This window comes from Aethalodelphis obliquidens, unplaced genomic scaffold, assembly GCF_003676395.1.
Source record: "Aethalodelphis obliquidens isolate GAN/ISIS:26980383/991018 unplaced genomic scaffold, ASM367639v1 scaffold27, whole genome shotgun sequence".
Classification (NCBI taxonomy): domain Eukaryota; kingdom Metazoa; phylum Chordata; class Mammalia; order Artiodactyla; family Delphinidae; genus Aethalodelphis; species Aethalodelphis obliquidens.
The window spans coordinates 3,983,184-4,005,049 of record NW_020837971.1 but is presented as its reverse complement, the minus strand read 5'-3'; the positions used below and the strand labels follow the sequence as shown (position 1 = coordinate 4,005,049).

Sequence of the window (21,866 nt, the reverse complement as noted above, 5' to 3'; positions counted from 1 at the left end):
GTTTGTTGACTCTTCAAGTTGTGCTAAGTATTTGGTTTACCATCAGTAATCGAATTTAAAATATAAATTTTTCAGAATTATCATTTTACCCATTAACTGTTTAGTGAAAGGAATCAAACTTTCACCTATTGTAAGAAAATTTAAAGAAGCCATCCTAATGTAAAAGAGAAAGAAAGAGAGAGAAAGGTGAAGTGGGAGTAGAAATCTTATTAGCAATGTATAATTAATAATTGAATAAAATTTGATTTTCATTTCCTTTCCATTAAGTCCCCTAAGAATAAAAGAATAATAAACTCATGCTCTCTTATACTTTACCAAGTACCATATGTCCATGTTAATTAGAATGTCTTCACATTTCTTTGAGAGAACACACATACTAGTTCCTTTGTTTTAAAATAACATTCTGAATTTGCATATTTTCCAATATATCTCAGGACCTTTTTTTGGTTTTTTGGGGTTTTTTTGGCGGTACACAGGCCTCTTACTGCTGTGGCCTCTCCCGTTGCGGAGCACAGGCTCCGGACGCGCAGGCTCAGCGGCCATGGCTCACGGGCCCAGCCGCTCCGCGGCATGTGGGATCTTCCCGGAACAGGGCACGAACCCGTGTCCCCTGCATCGACAGGCGGACTCTCAACCACTGCGCCACCAGGGAAGCCCCATATCCCAGGACCTTTCTATCTCTCCTGTAGGTTTGGCCTCATTACTTCTGTTCTCCAACTCTCTACTGACTTTCTATACTAGAGGTAGAGAAATCAAGAATGTCTTTGTAAGACTTTTGAAAAAGATTAAAGCAAGCATGAACAAAGACAGGAGTTATAAGACAGGGTAATTATCATTAGTTCAAGAAGTATGTAAGTGGTACCGTCAGTGGAACTTGGGAGGTGGAGCTGCTGGGGTGGGGGAGGTTTACTGGAAGATACCGTTTTCTTGACTAAGTTTACTAGGCTTTCAGTTCGGGAAACCTGACCAACAATGAATCACTGCAGTGAAAATCAGACTACAGGGAATGGCCATAGAAAGAGAAGAACTATATTCTGGAGAAAGTGTCACAGTGTAGAGGTTATTGAGAGAAAAACAGGTATGGGAACTCAGAACAGGGACCCATGAGGTTAACAAGGAGATATAAGACAAGAACAAAATGATTACAATTATAATACAAGGTAATCTAGGACAAGATTCTGAAGCCAAATTGATGCTGCAGCTCTAAACTTCTGACCTAGAGCATTCTGAATTAGGAAGTAGATGTGTTCCAGGGTTTCAATTCTGTTTGAACTTCTACATAGGGATTAAGGGGTTCCCATTGTTTGCTTCAAGGAAGGAACTTAGGCATTCATTCAATTTATATTCATTGAGTGCTTCCTAGGTACCAGAACCATTCTAAGATCAAGAATTAGCAGTGGTTCAAATTATCTGACCTCTTGAGAAGTCTCCATTCTAGTGGGTGGACACTGACAATAATCAAATAAACAAATGGACACAGAATGCATTTTCAGTTATAGTCAGTACAATAAAGAAAATAAATCAGGGCTTCCCTGGTGGTACAGTGGTTAAGAATCCGCCTGCCAGTGCAGAGGACACAGGTTCGAGCCCTGGTCCAGGAAGATCCCACATGCCGTGGAGCAACTAAGCCCATGCGCCACAACTACTGAGCCTGCGCTCTAGAGCCCACGAGCCACAACTACTGAGCCCACGTGCTGCAACTACTGAAGCCTGCGTGCCTAGAACCCGTGCTCCGCAACCGCAATGAGAAGCCCGTGCAACACAACAAAGAGCAGCCCCCGCTCACCGCAACTAGAGAAGGCCCGCGCTCAGCAACAAAGACCCAACGCAGCCAAAAATAAATAATAAATAATTAATTAATTAAAAGAAAAGAAAAGAAATCAGAGGAAGGGAATGGAGAATGTCAGCAGGTGTTATTTTGGATAAGGTTGTCAGGTAAGAGTTTCCTGAAGATTCTTAGATGAATATCTCAAAGTAAGAAAAAGGAATATGTGGTTATCTGGAAGACAAGTAGTCTAGGAAAATGAAATGACAAATTCAAGATCCCAAGTAGATGAGAATGTGCTTGTTCTGTTTGAGGAACAGAAAGGAAGCCAGAATAGCTAATAGAAATAGGCTGACGACAGTATAAGTAAAACTTCCCATTTTGTTATAACTAATAACAAGTATCAATTTCTGTTTTTACTGATCCCTAAAAATTCATACTTTGTGTCTGTAACAATTTTTATGGAGAAAATCCCATGCAGACAAGATATGTTGACCACTTGATCCTAATTTTATCTTGCTGTTACATTCATACACATACAGCCCATAACAGATCTAAGACAGCCGATTATTATATAAAGAGGGACTAACTGCTTCGCATATTAAATTTTAACCTAATGTTATGAATGATTTTCCATAATTGTCAGAGTTTGAAGCCTTCAATAAGGAAGAGCTTTCATATGGTATGAATCTTACATGGTATGAATTCATATATATGAATCTTATATGGTATGAATTCATATGGTATGAATCTTATACAACATGATTGCTTTTAAATATAAGGACAGCAGGGTATTTTTGAGAACTGTTACTTCAGTTACAGTTTGACTAATTTTTAATCAAAGCATTCAATATATCTGTATACTTTGCAGCATGATCAATGGAAGCCTCAACGTTTCAGATATTGTTTTGTGCACAGGATGAATGAAAGTTGTAGTTTATAAAAACAATTCATAAAACCATCTACATCTACTGTAACTTTGTTGGAGATTGAGATCAATGTTCTGAAATAAAGTATTTAGTAATAAAAATTAGGACACACCTTTCCTATTTTTTGATGATTTCTATTCCCCCTGAGAGAAATAAAAGATCTGTGGTTAATCAGATTCTAGACTCCACTGTCTCTTAGATCAGAAATATGGATAAGGAAAGAATGTCTCAGGAAGTTTTATTTTTCAGATTTGAAATTCAGATATAAAAACAGCTTTTGTAGAGTAGGATGTTAGGTTATAGTTTTCAAATAACTAATGTATGAAACAAGTCTCTGAAAAAAGTTTGACAGGAAAAAAAAAAAAAAAAAAAGTTTGACAGGAAGGGGACATTAGGGCATCGCTGAGAATAACTGGAGTAAATGAAACTTCTCCTTTAGGAAGGTCTATATGTCTAATCTAAGACTAATGGCAAGAGCCATTGATCATCACTATGTTGATGTTATTTTAGAGAAACATGAACTCTCATGCAGAAGACTGTTGTAATCAATTTGATCAAGAATTGATCGTGTGGAATGAGTGAATTTACTGTCTTTGATAGTCATGGAATTGTAAGATCCAGTAAATATTTTTCAATATATATTCACAGCTGCAGCAATACACAAATAAACTTATAAAATATTTATTATCAATATTGTTATCCATTTTTGTCCATTCAGAAAAACAACTCAGAGGTGAAAATATTCACCCAATCAGCAAAGGCAAATAGGTTCTGCTTGTTGAAGTGGTGAAGAGAAATATAAGTAAAAATTTTAAAGTCATGCAGGTTTTCTTCCCACTAAATGAGGGGCATGATATTTATTTCATGTGAAATCTCAATTTGTTTCAGATAAAAATTTATAAAGGATGTGTACAGGAGTTAGAAAATCATTGTAATTAAAGACACAAGCTTGAGGGAAATTAAGGAAACCTCAAATATCACAGTTTTGGAATCCTCAGCTTTACCTAATATCATTATGGGTTGTGAGAGAGTCAAATAAGTGAGTCTTATGCCCAAGAATACTGGCTTTATTTTAATGATATACTCCAAAAAGGTTGGTCCTGTTCCTTTCAGCTACACTGAACAAAAAAAATATAGAACTAACAGGAAACTGGTTAATATTGCAGTTTAGGTAATAGTAAACAAGTCATTTTATTTTCCTTGACTTCAGACTTCAAGTTATAATTTATATGATAATATTAAATTAGTTAATTGATTGGTCTGTTCCTTCTAGTTCCTTTTGGGAAAAAAAGAGTACTTAGAAATAGGCATTTGCATGACATACTTTGGAAAAAGCTGGGCTTACAAAAGTCCCAAACCAAGAGGGAATTTTATCACATTTTAATGCACAATAACACTTCCAGTCTTAGTGCCTTACACAGGAGCAAAGCAGCATGCAAAAATCATATGCTTTCTGCAAATACCTTTGAACACATAATGAACCACTTACAAAATACCTCTGGCATTGTAAGATCTCAAAGGGGTGTAAAACTTCACTAAATGTGTTTTTCCTTTACTGGTCAAATAAACACATACTGAATTTTATGTGCAAGTGTTTAGTGTTTCTAAAATGAACACCCAAATGCACGGCTTAGAATCTTCCACGATAGGAAAATTGCCAAAAGAAAAAGAAGGAAATATCAAAAGAAAAAAAATCTTACAATATGTAATAATAGCTGGACCCTTTTAACTGCAAGCTCCAAGAATCTACTGTTGTTGTGGAGGTTATTACTTACTTAGTAAAAATTTTCTCTTGTAATAGAGTATAAGTGAAAGAGAAACAATGACATTTTATCTCATTTTTGGTCTCCTGGAATGAGAGCAATCTTAGCATCAATTGAAGCATTGATCTGCCCTTCAGGAAATATTTACATTTCAGTGGATAGAAACTTGGACTGATAGAAGAATGGTTTTTCTGAAGACTATTTATAGTACTAATAATGATTTTTTATTGGATTGAGCATCTCTCTGTCACCAGTGCTATCTTGATTGGAAATAGAGATTCAAAATTTCAATAATAAATGCCCAAAGGTCATACTAAAACAAGTGGATGTGGATTTCAGTTAGTAAAATTAAATGGATTTATGTAAAATTTGTTGTATCTCTTCTCTCATCATAGGAGTTATCGGCTTATTTTCCTAGAAAATTATTTGTCCTTAATACTTAAAATTTTATAGGATTGTATGTGCTATACCAGGAAGAACAGCACTCATTTATGTACAGTTGTGAGAAAACTTGAATTTCAGAGTCCTTGTAATAAAATTGTTTAAGAAACTATGTGGGCTGTTTACAGTTGGCTCAAGTCCATATACATTAAGGTCCATGAGTAGGACAAACCACAGCATCAAGGTGAAGGTGAGTGCCATATTTGCACTATATTCTACAGATGCCCTAATAACTTGCTGGGTTTGATCTGGTCCTCTTAAAAACTGAAGGACTATTACAACTGAGCTTACATCTATTTAAAGAAAACCTTTAACTTTAAGAAACTTTAAGGGTTTCTTCAATAGATAGAAAGATAGCTTTGTTTCAATTTAAAAGCAGAACAGCAAAATATGACAGCAAACGTTACAACAGAACTGCTGCTCTGGAATATGACTGTGGATGATATCACTAGATGAATTAAATGAAATAAGAGTGCAGGTGCAGCTCAGGGGACGTGGGTTTGTTAAAGATGTCATTCAGAACGCAGGATGAGGCAGTGGGAGTGGTCAGTGACTGGGTAATTCAGCACTTCGGACAGTTCCCAAGGGCACGGCTTCCTTCCAGGTACTTAAGAGTACTTAACCTTTAGATTACCAAACCTACTTATTTAATTCTACCTCGCAGTGTCACATTTATACTTGCATGTGACCTTAATCCCAAAGGAATTGTCTGCATTCATCCACAGAGCTCTGTGGTCTGTGTTTCACATGAAGCCTACATCTTCAGTCCTGACAGGAAGGTTCATGGTGTTCTTCCTGTTACTTGAGGTTATGTCAGGCTTGTCACTAGGCCTTGTTATATTAACTTAATTTTCAACCTGACTGAATATGAAAAGATGAAGATGAGGTCATCCAAGTCATGGAAGAGTCTTTACCAACACCTGATGGTCCATTAGAGTCAAGTCCTCTGGGCCATTTACATGCAGAGCCATTCAGCAGCTGTTGTATAACAAACTGAAATGAGGTGCTCATACTAGATGAGGGGTTGGTGATGCAGAAAAAGCCTTTTAAGAAGCTGCTAAAATTCTGCCTAGCGCCATGTGGCCTAACTGTAGAAGGTAACACAAGCATATTAAGGCCTTCCTTGCAGCCTCTGGTAATAACAGAATTGTTCTTCTGGAGCAAGGACTTTGGGCCAGTTTCTAAGAAGCAGAACTACAATTCAGGATAGTCTATCTCGTTTCTAATCAAAGGACAAATTCCAGATTAAAATTAGAATTATTGACAACAAGACAGAAGTATATACATACATATATCAGTCTTAAGGATCCTACATGGTTAACAGGTCTGTGACCTTAATGCTCAGAGGAACTCAATTTCTTTTTAATTTCTTTAGTGGATTCACAGATATCAGAAATGAATTTTCTATCCTGGCTGAGAGCTCTAAAGAGTACTGAGAAAGCATGAGAATGATCTAGCAAGGAGGAGGAAGGACAACAATGGCCTAAAACACTGCAGAAGGGAGAACATATAACAGAGAAACTGGTATTTTATTATTTTATGAGAGAGTGATACCACGAAAGTTTGGCAAATATAAAAGCTCTGAGGTCCTTCTTTATCTAGCTGAGTAGTACATGATTGTTACTCTGTATGTTCTGAATGCACCAACAGCAGAAAAGGCATTCCCTAGGCTTCCTGGATGAATAACACATTAATAACACAAATAACTCAGGTAGCTCTGAGTCTGGAGCTAGTGATTAATACTGAAGGAACAGCAGTGATTTTTCATTAGAAGGCCAATTCTACTGGTTCCTCAGCTGTAACTGTTGGAAAATCTGAAGATTCTGAGATTTGAGAAGGCTCCCTAGGTGTCCAACCAGATGGTTATGCGACCTGAGAAAAGAGCTTCTTATTTATCCAAGTACAGAGTATGCATTTGTAAATAATAGTATTGATTCCCCAAAGTCATGTGTGTAAATCAGCCGTATTATTCAAAGATCAGCTCTATGCATGCGTGGGCGATTAACAATTTGGCACCAATTTAGCCAACTCTATTCTCAGCGCTGAAAAAACGTCTGAAGGAGATTCAGGATAACCCACCCTGACTCACAAAACTTGGTTATGTTTGTATGGTTTCAGGAAATTTCCCTCAAAATTTAACTGAAACCTAAAATTTAACTGAAATTTAACTGAAATTTAAACTGAAATTTAAATTTTAAAATTTAACTGAAACCTAAAACCTAAAATTTAAGCTAGGCTTTATTTTTAAATATTGATATTAAACTTCATGACATCTAGTTTATCATGACATCTAGTTTATCATAAATATCATGGAAATTTAACATGAACAATGGATTTAATTTTTTCACTTTCTATACAGTTAATACAATCTTTATTTAACAACAAAAAAAAGGAAAGGTCATATTTGTTAATCATACTACTTTTGGAATGCTCATGGATATTAAGGCATTTGTTCTTTGCTACATATGTATGACATTTAAATACGGTAACTAAATACAAGGCATTATTATTAGCAGACATGTAAACTAATGAATGCCACTAAATCATGTTGCAAAGCCCACAGGAAAACATACTACACAATTTATTGTTAATTCACTCTGACTTCTTTGATATCATTATTTTCTATGATTTATAAGTTATTTTTCACAGATAATTTAAGGCAGCTTATATGATCAACACAGCTTTTTCATTTAACTGCTATGTATAAAACAGATAAGCAACAAGAATATATTGCATCGCACACAGAATTATAGGCATTATCTTGTAATAACTTTTAATGGAGTATAATGTATAAAAATAGTGAATCACTATGCTGTGAAAACCTGAAATTAATATAATACTGTAAATCAACTATACTGCAATAAATATAATATTTTCAATTAATCTTCACTATCATTCATTTTTGACAATTAGAAGAGGAAACAACACTCATATAAAACCATTTTCTTTTCGTGGGTATTTTTGCCTATTTCCTATGAATGTGGAAATAAGCAACTAAATGTCTGACCCATAACTTAGGCACATGTATCAGCCTAAATTGCCTTAGGAGTGTGAAGTAACAAGAGATTTTAATACTTCTAACAACTTAAAAATACTGAGTTCTTAAATAACTATAGTCCACTGGGCCTCTACAAGTAAATGAAGGAGGAAGAGGAGGGCCAACTGTTACAAATCCAGTTTCGTTGCTCATGGTAGACCTCTGATATTTGATGGGCTAAGCAGCAATGCATATGAGTTTTGTTTTTAATATCACTCACTATTAACTGCAGTTCAGTAAAACTAGATTCACCTTTGGATGTAATAATACATATAAATATAGTTTACACATACAGTAACTGCGACGTAGGAATAAAGGTATTATTTTCTACTGTTTTTTAGTTATATTACTTTAAAATTTCATTATACAGACACAGATCTGTAACTTCATTAGACATAAACTACATACATGTAGATGTTACTTGAACATATACATACAAGCATGTTATTTATTTGTATTTTTCAATGCTATCATTTCTCCTTTTATGGATAAGACTACTGAGGTTCAGAGATACTCACCGGGTTACTTAATATTCATAGTGGGTAAGTAGTAAAGCCAGGTTTGGAACTGAAGCAGATTCTGGCTTAGGTTACAGTGCTTTTTCCACTGAATCATATGTCCCAACTTCAAGGTTTTAATTTCATTTGTTCATGTTTGACATGGGCACACAAGGAAACATGTGGTAGAGCTTTGGAGTTCATCCACAGATCATATTTTCCTACACCATCATTTTGCATGAGAGGCAAGTAAAGGCAAGTGAAGTGAAGCAACCGGAGAAAACTACACAGAGGTAGTGACAGGACTGGAACTCAAGCCCTGTGCTCTTTAGATGCTACCTAGAGATGAAGATAATTTATCTGGACGATCACAGCTTAGCCTCGGGATATCCTGATCACAAGGATACTTCAGTAGGTATGTACATACACATTTCTCTTGGCATCTTAAGAGTAGAATTAACGCAGATATGTTTTAATTTTTCTTTACAAAATACACTTCTAAAGTGACCTCATTAAAGCTCTCAAACCAAAACAACAGCACATTAGTAATCTGATGTTCTAATGCATTTCAGACAAAGGAGAAAAATGTGATGCGATGAGAAATAAATTCAGCAGTAGAGCTGTGCTTACCTTCATAAGTCCCACTTTCTAGGAGAGCACCACTTTTCTCCAATTCCATAAAATCTTCAACAGTGATGAAAATATAGTCCACTCCAGGAACCTCACCCTCCTTATGTGGCCTTGTGGTGCCTGAATAAGGAAAATTAAAAACAAAAGAAAGACTCTAAGTGATTTGTTGCTGAACTTTAGAAATACCACCACACTTCTGAATATTCAATAACACTTGTTTGTACATCCTGCGAGTTGGCAGTTTGCATTTGTCCTTCTGTTTGTTTGGAAACAGAAAATAGCAGGGGGTTAAGATTAAAGTAAACATACAAAGCATTTTTCTTCATCAAGTTTATAAAGAGTTCATTGCCATGGAATGTGGCTGCATAGGTTTTTCAGTGAAAAATGCAGACCATTGTGCCCTTTTTGAAGAGGTGGCTTGAATATTGGGCCAGGAGTCTGCTAGCTCAGGAATTTACATATCTCTCTTCCATGAATGGACCTCTATTGTTCTGTAGAGTGCTTTGCTATGACATAAAATACAATGGAAAATAGAAATGTTAGCAAAATGTCAATTTACCTTTATATATTCATGATCTGCTCCTTTATGGGGGGGAGGTTGTTGCCACTTGTTAATTTTGTGCCAAATAATAGCTTATATTTGATTTAAAGGATAAGAAAGGCTTTATTATTACTTAAAATTAAATGACTAAATAATAATTAGAATTGAGTAATAATTATAATTAAATTAGTATTATGTTAGTAATATAGTATCCTTCCTCCCTCCTTCTCTCCCTCCCTCTTTCTTCCCCCTCCCTTCCTCCCTTCCTCCCTTCCTCTCTTTCTCTCTTTCTTCCTTCCTTCCTTTCTTTCTTTCATTATCGTCTTTAATTCTGACTGCATTGGGAGGTGACACACTCTAAGGGGTTACTGCATGGGTCCACCACTCTTGTTTCCTGCATCACCTATAGAGTAAACAGCTTCTGTGACCAGGGTGACAGGAATAGCAGCCTGTGGCTCAGTACAGCTCCACTGGAGAAGTCAGTCTCCCAGACCTGCTGTCCAGTTTGTGAGGTGGGAACCAAAACAGAGACATATTAAAGGCTGTGGGTTTGTTTTCTGGAATACTTCCTTCCCTGAACATGCCTTAAGCTTCTTTTCTTTTTCTATGCCACCTACATAAGACATTTTGCATGTCAGATTGGAAATTTTCGTAATGCATACATGCAAATAGTATGCAGAAGTACATAGAAGGCAAATGTGTAAACAAAGTACTAGTACACTGGCAGGCTTATTCACATGTATACTATCGTCCATATTCTCTATAAACTAAACAAAAAGTATGTCAAACCCTTAAATTTATTTTCACTCTCCAAAATCTTTATCAACTAGGCCCTGTAACAGCCAGTCAGTTCTCCTTTTAGTCTATTAGGATCAAATCTGGACTGCAAATGAGAGGCCTAAACTAATATCAGAATATACAGTGTGTTAGGAAAATTCATTTTTGGTAAAAATGATTAATTTCCATTGAAAACATTTTTTAAAATTTGAAGGCATTATGTTCTAAAATTAAATTTTACAACCTTCTTTGGGGGTTGCAAAACAATTTTTCCCCATAGTCACGTTTAATGACTTTCCCCTGAATTTGTTATTTTATTTTGTTTAACTGAGTCACATTTTATAATATTCCCTTCTGCTTTTAACGTTATAAAATATAAACCTCCCACACCTAGTATGCATAATGTTGTCAAATTAATGTTTCTATGAGAACTTTAATTTTCAATATCCTGACTATTATATGCTTAACCCTTGTGAATTAAAAGCACATTAACATGGTTTTCGGCAATCAATTTGTTTTTCTGTTTCTTTAGAACACACTCTAATCATTAAGAAAGATCACGTAACACAGTTTCAATTTTCCTTCCTAATTTATCTGCATATTTCAGAAGCTACACACTTTGATTAATTAACTGCTTGCAGTGCAGTAATGCATTCCCAGCACAATGTGAGCATAAGACCACGAGCTTAAGGGCAATTTCCAGGGCTGCTGACTTGACTAGAGTGACTCGCCTGCACCAAATTCTAGTGAACGTGTTTGGGTTGTGCTCTTCTTGGAAGGACCATGAGTACTTTGGTTCACTGGTTGTTTTTCCATCTACGTCTTACATCTCAGGCCAATGTGACTGACTTTCTGCCTTAGGGATTCAGCCTCCCCTGTGGCTGCATCAGTGTCACCTGTTGCTGTTGACCTGCTTGTTGCTGGCTGCCTATTTGGACTGGGGGTTCGCCTACCTCGCTGTTGCTTGAAGAAGTTCTACACTACAATCTTAAAAGCTGCATTTCCCATCTTTGACATCAATCTCCCATCCTTTTCTCTCATTCTGTTCTTCTTTTTAATTATAACCTCCAATCTCCTGATGGCTCCTAATTTCCATGATGTTCCCCATATTTGCCTTTCTACTAAGGGACTGGGAATCTAACATGCCTTCTTTCCTTTAGTTCATCTTCACCATTTTCCACGTCTTAACAAACCTCCAAGTTCCCTATTGGCTATTTCATTCAGAGACTGCAGCTGCTATAGGAAACCATGAACTTTCACTGACAAAGTACCCTACAGATTTAGGCTTTCTAATGTTAGTTTTGCTGTTGTTGTTGGACAAGTTTTTCTTTATTCATTTTGTTTTTTTTTAATTGAAGTAGAGTTGATTTACTATGCTGTGCCAATCTCTGCTGTACAGCAAAGTGACTCAGTTTTACACATACAGACACTCTTTTTAAAAATTCTTTTCCATTATGGTTTATCCCAGGAGACTGGATATAGTTCCCCGTACTATACGGTAGGACCCTGTTGCTTATGCATTCTAAATGTAATAGTTTGCATCTACCAATCCCAAATTCCCAGTCCGTGCCTTCCCCTCCCCCCTCTAATGTTAGTTTGATTCAACTGATGCATGGCAATCCTTTTAATAAGTGTCTTCTTCCCTCTTTGACCCACCATGTTCTAATACTCAAGGGCTTTGACTTTTCAGCAGAAGACATTAGCTCATTCTCTTTCTGGTAATATGAGAGATACTCTGAATTAAAATTCCTTAAAGTTTCCTAATTTCTAACTCCTTCATCTGCATTATCTTCATCCTTAATTGTAATCATCCATCCATCTTGCTAAGACTAATCCCTTCTCTTCTGTTTTCTTTCAAAGTCTAGTTTTTATTTTTTATCAAAGTTATACAGATATTTTAAAGATTCTACACTTCTACAAGGTTTGTTATTCTACAACTCTACGTTATTTTTTTTAAGTAGACTGTCATCACCCCCCGCCCACACACACACCCCTTTCATTTTATCCAGCGGTAAACACTTTTAACTCTTTTAGCTGATTCTTTTGTTTTACCTTCATGTCTTTAAATAATTTATCAATACTTATGATGGCTCTTGTTGTTGTTGTTTTTTATTTTAGTCACTATTGATTTCTTGGTAAAGAAAATGAAGATTTAGCTCTTTTTGCCCACACTTCTTCACATCACTTCCTCCTTTTTCCCTTCTCCCATTCTCCCAGTAGAACAAACTTGTGTTAGATTACTATTTAACATTTATAATAATAATACTATGTAAATCTATTTCCAGCAGAACCATGTACTGTGCTGATTAATTTTCCATTCTTGTGTAATTTTTTGTTTACTCTAAATTTAATGTTTTAATTTCCAAATCTCCACATACTGATCAATATTTCAATTAATTAATCCTCTCCTTGGATAAACAAACCTCCTCTCAGAATATACAAATATATTTGATATTTTGTCAAGTTTATCCTACTGAAGAAATTTCTCCTGGAGCTTTCTGACCTGCTCCAATCCGGACTGTGTTGGCCTACCACACAGCTGCCATCCTGGGATCACCTTTTGCCGTCATCCTGGGATTCACCTTGCCTCTTCCCTGTGTTGCAACCCTTCTTTCCCAGATCCCATATCTCTTTTTGTAGTCCATTCCCTCATTTTGGCAGAACACAACTGTCAGAAACTTTCTGTCAAAAGTTGCATGGGAGCTACATTTTTGAGACTTTGCATGTATGAAAATGTCTTTATTCAACCCTCACGGGTAGCAAATCTGACTTGGCATTTCAGGAAAATATAATGAAAACATATTATTTCCATCCTGTTCCTCTGTTAACATCACCACCACTTTTCCTGTCATGCATGCCCTGAAACTTTCCCTCAGGGTCACATTTGAGGTCTCCCTCATTCTTTTATTCCCTTTCCAAATAGCTGGCAAATTCTATGCCCTGTAACTCTACAATGTCATCCTTCTCTTCTGCACTATCTCTGCTCAAACACTGCCCTCCTGGACTAAGAAATGGCTACTTCACTGGTGTGCCTGCCTCCCCCTCTTGGTTTATCATTGCACTACCCGATTAGCCCTGGTACAGCATGAGGCTTATCACATACCCTCTCCAAAGGGCTTATCTACCCAACCTCTAGTCAAGAAACTTGGCTGAAAAAGGTAAGGAGAGGAAAATACTGTTAGTTAAAAAGAGTCAGAAGAGGTTCAGATTCTGTTATCGACAATAAAGTCAACTCTCATGATATGCCAGGTTATAGAGTCTCTCTAGGGGGACCTGCCTTGACGGAACATATGAGAGGACATAATATAAGAATTTTCTGCTTCAGAAATATTTTCCTTCCTGTCCTGCCATGTGTCAATCTCCTTTCCTTTTAGCCCAAATTTTCCACCATTGGAATGACTCTTCAGTTTAGCCAAAATAGAAACTACCTTTAAAACATATGCTATAGTAGACAGGAATGTGAGCCATGGAATCAAACTGTCTGAGCTTGTTGATGCTATCAGCAATATCTTGAGGAAGGTTCTCCATCTCTATAAACTCTAGTTTTCTTACCTGTAAAATGGGAATAATACTAGTAGCATATTTAAAAAGTTAATTTGAAGAAGAAATGAGATAACCCATATACTTAAAACAATGTCTGGAAAATTTTAGGCACTCAGAAAGGATTATATGTTAAGTACTCTTATCTGAAAGAACATAAATGACATCATGAATAGTTGTTTTTTCCTCATGAATTTTTAAGATTTTTTTTTTTTTGGGGATGTGGACCATTTTTAAAGTCTTTATTGGTTTTTTTACAATGTTGCTTCTGCTTTATGTTTTGGCTTTTTAGCTGCCAGGTATGGGGGATCTTAGCTCTCCGACCAGGGATTGAACCCACACCCCCTGCATTGGAAGACAAACTCTTAACCACTGAACAACCAGGGAAGTCCCCCCAGGAATTCTTGCCAAAAATATTAATTGAGCACGTATTATGTGATATTCAAGCGCTATTCAAGATACCTGGTATATATCTTTGAAGAACACAGAATAGAATCCTTTCCTTCATGAAACTTACATTCTAACGAGAAGAGACTAAACAAAGAAAATTTTTTTCTAAGTTATATAGTATTCTGTAAAGGGCTAAATCCTATTAAATGACCATAAATCAAATCATTAGCACCTATGGACTATTTTGTGGGACAATTACTGAGATTTTTAACCGTTAGCTTAGACAATACAGAGCAAAAGTTTCAAGAGAAAGACTGTAAAGGACCTGAAGGGAAGCAGAAATCTGCAGTACTTATGGGCTGCAGGCTTCAGAGGAGTGAATGACAGCTTGGTTAGAGACCTCTGGGAATCAACAGGAGTTCCACAAAGAGCTTGGTTATATTTTAAAAAGAATCACTAAATTCCTAGAGAGAGACTTCACTTATTTCACGTACTGCTTGGTCTAGCTTAAGTCAATTGACTTATACACTGGTGTCCAAATACATGTATTTTTGAACTTCCAAGGTTATTTTTATAGGGTTGATAAATATGACAGTGCATGGTGGGTTCTGATGACTGGTAAATGTGCACACACATAGACACATATATATATCACCCCTCGTTTTTAAAGGAAGAAGGTGGAAGTCATCATGTGGCAAAAAGATTCTTAGAACTGAAATTCAGAACATCTGCTTTTTATTTTTGTTTTAATATTTTAGATATGTGGTTCTGGGTTAAAACAACCTTTAGCTGATCATCAGTTTTCTTATTATGCAGTGAGGTAAATACTGGATATAAAAGGGTATTATAAAAAGTAAAAACATGAGCACTATGGCAACATGATTGCATTCCTCCTTATGTAATATTAATACACTACTAAGAGTAATACAATTCTAACAAACATCATTGATGGTATGTTATTGTTGGAATCTTTATAATTAAAGTTTCAAGTGAATTAATTTCATTAAGGCTAAAATTTCTTAAGAAGAAAAAGTTCTTATGCCTAAAGACACAGATTGCCCCTTTTTATTGTCTGGGTATAAAGAAACATTGAGATCCATTTCCTTTGATTACACACTAAAATGTGGGACACAATGATTTAGTCACTATTTAGGAGGACCCTCTGCCTTTTGTTAGACAGATACTTAAGGCCAGTAGAGCTTATGAACTAGATGGCAAGAAGTTTTTTTACCTTTTGCTGAATCATTTGAAAAGTGTGAAAGTGCTCATAAAACTTGATTAGTGGACCATTTAATTTTACCTTCAGGTATAGAACCTTCAATAACAAGACTCACAAAGTAAGATTTTAGATCTATGTGCCCGGGAAGAAAAGATATTAGCTGGGGGGCTTCCCTGGTGGCACAGTGGTTGAGAGTCCGCCTGCCGATGCAGGGCACGTGGGTTCGTGCCCCGGTCCGGGAGGATCCCACATGCCGCGGAGTGGCTGGGCCCGTGAGCCATGGCCGCTGAGCCTGCGCGTCCGCAGCCTGTGCTCCGCAACGGGAGAGGCCACAACAGTGAGAGGCCCGCGTACCACAAAAAAATATATATATATATAAAAGATATTAGTTGGTCTTAAATCAGTTGCCACCAGAAGAAGAAAGCAATTGGCTGAAGAAAGAGAAAGCAACTGGTGATCTATGAACACCCCTTTGGAAAGAAATACAATTCTAAAAATAAGGCAAATAATATGAAATGTAATGAAGTGTTGTACAATGGTAATTTATAGCTAAAGGTAATTAATATGTAGACTGGAGAAATAGTTGAATTTCCTGAAGCAGTTACCTTACTTTTATGCTGAAATAATTATAGCTACTTCCCTATCTCAAAAGATTATGAATAGAGAGATGACAGTGAAGCAAGACTCAGCAGTAATAACAAGTAATCACACAGCATTAGGAACAGGGTGGAAGCTAGGGAGAATAAAAGAAGAAATACAGATGATTCGTCATATAGCTAAAGCTAAAGCTCACCTTTTACTGCTCTTCTATATTTAGTTGGCGCTTCCCTAAGTGGTGTTTAGAAATGTCCAAAATAAATTTTATTATCCAAATTATGGTTTATGTATTTCATTCTTTACTATGTCTTCCTGACCACTCATCCAAAGAAAAAAATAAAAGGAATGGAAATGGAGGAAATGGTACTAAATTAAGTCTTTATCTCCTATTGCTTCTTTTCTTTAAAAAAAAAAACTTATTTAATAATTGCTAAATTAAGTACAGCATGAATAACACCTCCTTCATGAGTTAAGGAAAGAGTACGGTACTTGTGCTCAAAAGACATGTTCTGAAGAGAATGAATTTACTCCCAAATGGCTACCTTATTATTGATGCATAGTGAAAGCACATGAAAGTCACTTGTCGTTTTGTTACCATGGCAACTGGAGGGGTGCCAATGGATTTTTTTATTATTATTATTCTACCTTTTAAATGAAGAAACATTTCTCCTTTTGCCTTAGGAAGAAAAGAGCATGACGTGGGTGGTAAATGTAACCCTAAGGCACAATTCCCCTCAGCCTTCTGATAGTTCCTAATTTTAGTAAAGTGCTTAAAAAACAGTCATTGGCTTACAAGACAGTATTACTACCTAGATGATAGTCCAATCATCTACTGTGATCTTTTTTTTTTTTTTTGTGGTACGCGGGTCTCTCACTGTTGTGGCCTCTCCCGTTGCGGAGCACAGGCTGCGGACGCGCAGGCTCAGTGGCCATGGCTCACGGGCCCAGCCGCTCCGCGGCATGTGGGATCTTCCCAGACCGGGGCACGAACCTGTGTCCCCCGCATCGGCAGGCGGATCCTCAACCACTGCGCCACCAGGGAAGCCCTACTATGATCTATTTTGATGTACTGAAAGTCCCACAGTGCCCATTGCATCACAGGCAGATGGGTCACCGTGTGAGAATCTGAGAAACTGGATTATTTTCTTGTGCATGTTTCTGAATATATATTTTTCTTTATTCCTGGTGTTTCTCAACTGCAAGCTGGATAAAATAAATCTTGACCACTAGGGTGACTTCCTCTAGATTCAACCTTAACTTACTATTAGATTCCTGAAGATACTTCTTTAGTTTGTCAGTTACTCATTAGCAAGTGTGAACACCATCACAGATTTGTGTACTTCCAATAAAAACATTCAGGGGATTCCTTGGCCGATGGCTCTCATCAATTTTTACCTAATCAGCCTAGGCCTTGGGTTTTATTATACTCACTTTCAATCATATAAAATCCAGAAGTATGATTTTATATAGACACAGAGCTAAAGCAAGCAAAGTAAATAATATAGTTTGGGCCACTGATTCCCCTGTGATAGAGAGATTATAAAGCAATGTGAGATTTATACATTTCATATCAACTGATGGGGGAGGATTGGGTTAAGGTCAGAAAGGAAAACATACAATTCAAGTCAATTAATCACCTATTAGGTTTTTTATTGAATTATTTATTGCCTCAATAAAACACTATGAATGCTTTGTAAAATACTGAAGACAAATCCATTTGCAAAACACCAGTAGTAACTTTGACTTATTTTCTTAACAGTGCATTGTTCTAAACCTCAGGAATTATTTTAAAACTCTCTTATCCCCTAAAACAGGATACTGTTAATTAGTGTTTAAAGCTGAATTGACATAGACTAGTAATGTTACATATCTTTCAGACACCGAGACTTTTTTGAAGAAGAAATCTCTCCTTGAATATCTCTGGATATAAAGGTTCAGACTAATGTCCCATATGGCACCAATTACTGTTTTACATCTTAACAGTTTGGATTGAGGCAGCATAATACCCAAATGGATGGTTCTTAAAATGTTGGATGCATCAGAACTACAGGAAGGCTTGTTAAACACAGATTGTTGGGTATCACATCTGGAGTTTCTGATTCAGTGCTCTTGGGGGGGGCCTGAGAATCTTCATTTCTAAAAAGTTCCCAGGTGATATTGATGCTTTTAGTCCAGGGATAACAATTTGAGAACCACTGCTCTAACCTCACTCATATCTCAGGGAACGCAAACTAAAAGCCATGTTTTAAATGTCATTGTTAATTTAACCACAACACCTCACAAAGCATGTGGTTCATGACTTGTCATTGGCCCTAGAGTAATCTACAGCTGTGTACTGGGTTCAGGGGAAACAATTCATTAGTCGTTTGTTGGTGTAGAGGTGAATAGAGTCATGAGAGGTACGCTGGAAAACCAAAGTACTCTCTTATGCTACTGCACATTGCTTTTTCATAGTTCTCTTAAAAGTTACATGAATTTGGAAAATAACTGACAAATCTCCATTTATGTTTGCTTATAAATAACTTTCATTATTATCTGAAGTAATACAAAGTATCTTGGTCCTATGTGTGCAACAATATGGCTTAAATTCTGAAAGACATAGGTGGCTTGAATATTATTGCTCACCAGGAATGACAAATATGGCAAGAAAAAACAAGTATCTAATACAGAAAATCTCTTGCACTAAGAAAAACTGTGGTGGATTAAAAAAAAAAAAAAATCTAGAAGACAAATGAAAAATCTGTGGACCTCCAACAAGTAAGAAAAAAATAACACCTCATTATTTCCCTATGCCAAGGTATCTGATTCACTAAATCATAAATTATAGTTTGTCTACAACTATCCTAATCAGACTAAATCAGGGGATGAGCAGCATACATTGTGGAATTAGTACCCATAAGGCTCTAGGTTGGAAAAAAATATTTAGACAAACATATCCTTTCATCAGTTCTATGATTCCACTCATAAGAGTTATGCCCCAGCTATAAAAACCAGAGAAGATAAGGGTTAGAGGTGAGAAATGTCATCCAAAAATCAAAGTTTATCTTATTGATCTTTGTCATTTGAACTCAAAACCCATGGCACTAAGTAAGAAAGACAGGCAATGTTTCGGGGTGATCATTGCTGAAGTGGATACTTGCATATACATTTCCAATTTTAAGGCTTCCACACTAAATGATCATACTTAATTACTGACAGTAACAAGTCAGTGTTGACGGCCCACACACTGAGGAAGAGCTGGGGCAAAGTGAATTATATCCTAATTGCATATCATTTGAATCATTACAGCTTTGATGACAAAGAATTAGTAAACTAAATAACCACTCCTTCACAACAAAATCCATCTTCTCTACCCAACAGATTGTTGAGGAAACTTTAGCTGCACAAATTACTTTCTCCAGCAAAATTCTGTCTTTACCTCACTCACATTCACAGTCTAGAATAATCCACTCCTCACAGATACAGAGAAATGACTAGGTAAAATGACACACCCAAGGAAAATCAGATTCCTAGACAACTATGTACTTGGCTTTTTGATCCATTCTCACAATATATAATAAACCTAACTCCAGGATAAAGGAACACTGTACCTTCACTGATAAAACACAGTAGTAAACCATAATCTTAATAGTCTTAAATTGACTATTAATTTCCTGATTTTTCAAGATAATAGAAGATGAATGCCCCTTTTGTTACCAATTAATTCCACTTTGAACTTTTTTAGTTTTCCAATATTTAATTTAGATATATTCCATATCTGACATTCTATAGGACTAATAAAAAGATATTTTGATTCCCTAATTTATTATTCAACAGATAATGTTTCAAAATTACATACTGAGCTAAAAAAAGGAGACATCCATCCTGACTTTTTATAGAAACAATATATATTTAGTTTGAAGCTTTTATACTTTCCTCATGTAAAATTAATCTGGGCCAGAACTAAACTGTGCAGATACCACCAGTCCTCTGAGCAATGCACTCTACTCTTTGACCTTCATTGCATAGAAGGTTTAGTGAATCATAGTTTTATCATTTTATATTTATTAGAATCTTTCAATGACATTAACTTTTAGTATCACCGTATGTCTCTACAGCATTCTATTGATATATTCTGAAATGCCCAAGGTGGATCATAGAATACAGAGTCTATAGAATACCAAAAAATCCAGATGAAGGTAAGAAGACAGTTAACTAATCAGGGATTTTAAAATATTGAAATGCTTGTCAGATTATATGGCACAAATCATGTATTTGAGTGATCAATTTTTATTTATTGAGGTTCTCAAGTATACACATGTCAAATAATTACCAAAGGAAAAAAAGAAGAAGGGTGGGCCAGCCATTAAATGTTGAGCTGTGTGGCCCAGCTCCCGTTTAAGAAACAGGGAAAAAGGAGAAAAGTGACTTGATCAAATAAAATAATCAGCATTCCAAGAAAAAAGAAAACACAAGTACCTTGATGTTTTTTCTTAGCCAACAGACAATTTTATGCCTCTGAATGTTAAACAAAAAGGGTGGGGGGAAGAGGCAGAGTACTGTTTCTGCCTTTCTAAGACCTAAACATCAGACACGCAGCCGTCAGCAACCTAGCCTAGATCTATGTGACCCTTTAGGTCTGAAGGGCAGCAGGACTCAGTTCCTATGCAACTGTCATAAGCTCCCAGAACCTCTAGTCTTCTTTCCAGGCCACTGTGCTCGCTTCTTGATTGGACAGCAAATTAAAAGTGACACAAGGTAATGTGTATAGTGAACTGTCACATATTCATTTTGTGACCTTCGTTGGAAATATTTACATTAAAATATCAGAATAAAACCACATGGTAACAAATATCTTTGGCTTTATAGACTCTCAAATCATGTTTCTGAGGGTTGCAATTATCATGAGAGATTAAGAGAAGCATGAATTATAAAATACAAAATAAAATTTTAAGGACATTTCAAAAGAATGCTATTGAAGGTACTTGTGACACAAGATATTGAATTAAATAGTGAATTATCAAAATAAATATTAGATTCTTGAGAGAATATTTGTAATTTTAGATAAATCCTTACCTCCTTTATAGAGAATAAAAAAACAAGGCTACCTGCCAGGATTAATTGAGACAAAGTACAGAAAAAGAGATGAGAACACCGTCAATGCAGCAGTTGACTCAGAAACCCCCCCAAAGTAGTATGATGGCTGGAGAGCTAACACTTCTCTGGCTTTCAAACCCAAAGCATTAAGTACTGTCCTCTAGAAGAAGGGCTAAAGAGTCTGGTATTTGAGACAACTAGAAAGGCAACGCCTCCAAACTGGACTGCAGGGCATTAATGAATCCATATCAAAATCAACACTGTTTGTAGGTTTAACATCCAAGAACAAAGTTAAGTAGCTCTTTATCTCTCCAAACAGTTAAACTCCAATTGTCCCTTTGGAATAGGGATTGGCAAACGTTTTCTAAAAGAGTCAGATAGTAATGACCTAGGCTTTGCCAGGCATAAGTCTCTGTGGTATCTACTAAACTCTGTCATTTTAGGTGCGAGCAGCCACAGATAACACATAAAGGAATGAGCATGGCTGTTTTCCAATAAAACTTTATTTACAAGACAATAGGCTGTATTTGACCTGCAAGCAGTAGCTCTCTTGCCCATGCATTAGGTCTTTTGACCCTTTGTGTCTTGATGCTCTTGTCTCCTCGACCTGTACTTGTAAACCAACAAGATGCAACTCAAATGCCGGCATTTGAGTGCACCACCT

The 21,866-nt window shown here is 36.3% G+C and overlaps 1 protein-coding gene across 1 annotated transcript in view; it reads right to left on the bottom strand.

The window, feature by feature from the left end:
* Window positions 1–13,908, bottom strand: part of MAGI2 (membrane associated guanylate kinase, WW and PDZ domain containing 2) — a 610,224-nt gene extending 596,316 nt beyond the window's left edge. The window contains exons 1-2 of the mRNA XM_027124164.1: window positions 13,809–13,908; window positions 9,063–9,182 (exon numbers count right to left, since the gene is read on the bottom strand). Coding sequence (XP_026979965.1) covers window positions 9,063–9,182; window positions 13,809–13,908 — 220 coding nt within the window. The remainder of the gene's footprint in view (window positions 1–9,062; window positions 9,183–13,808) is intronic.
* Window positions 13,909–21,866: the final 7,958 nt, after the last annotated feature.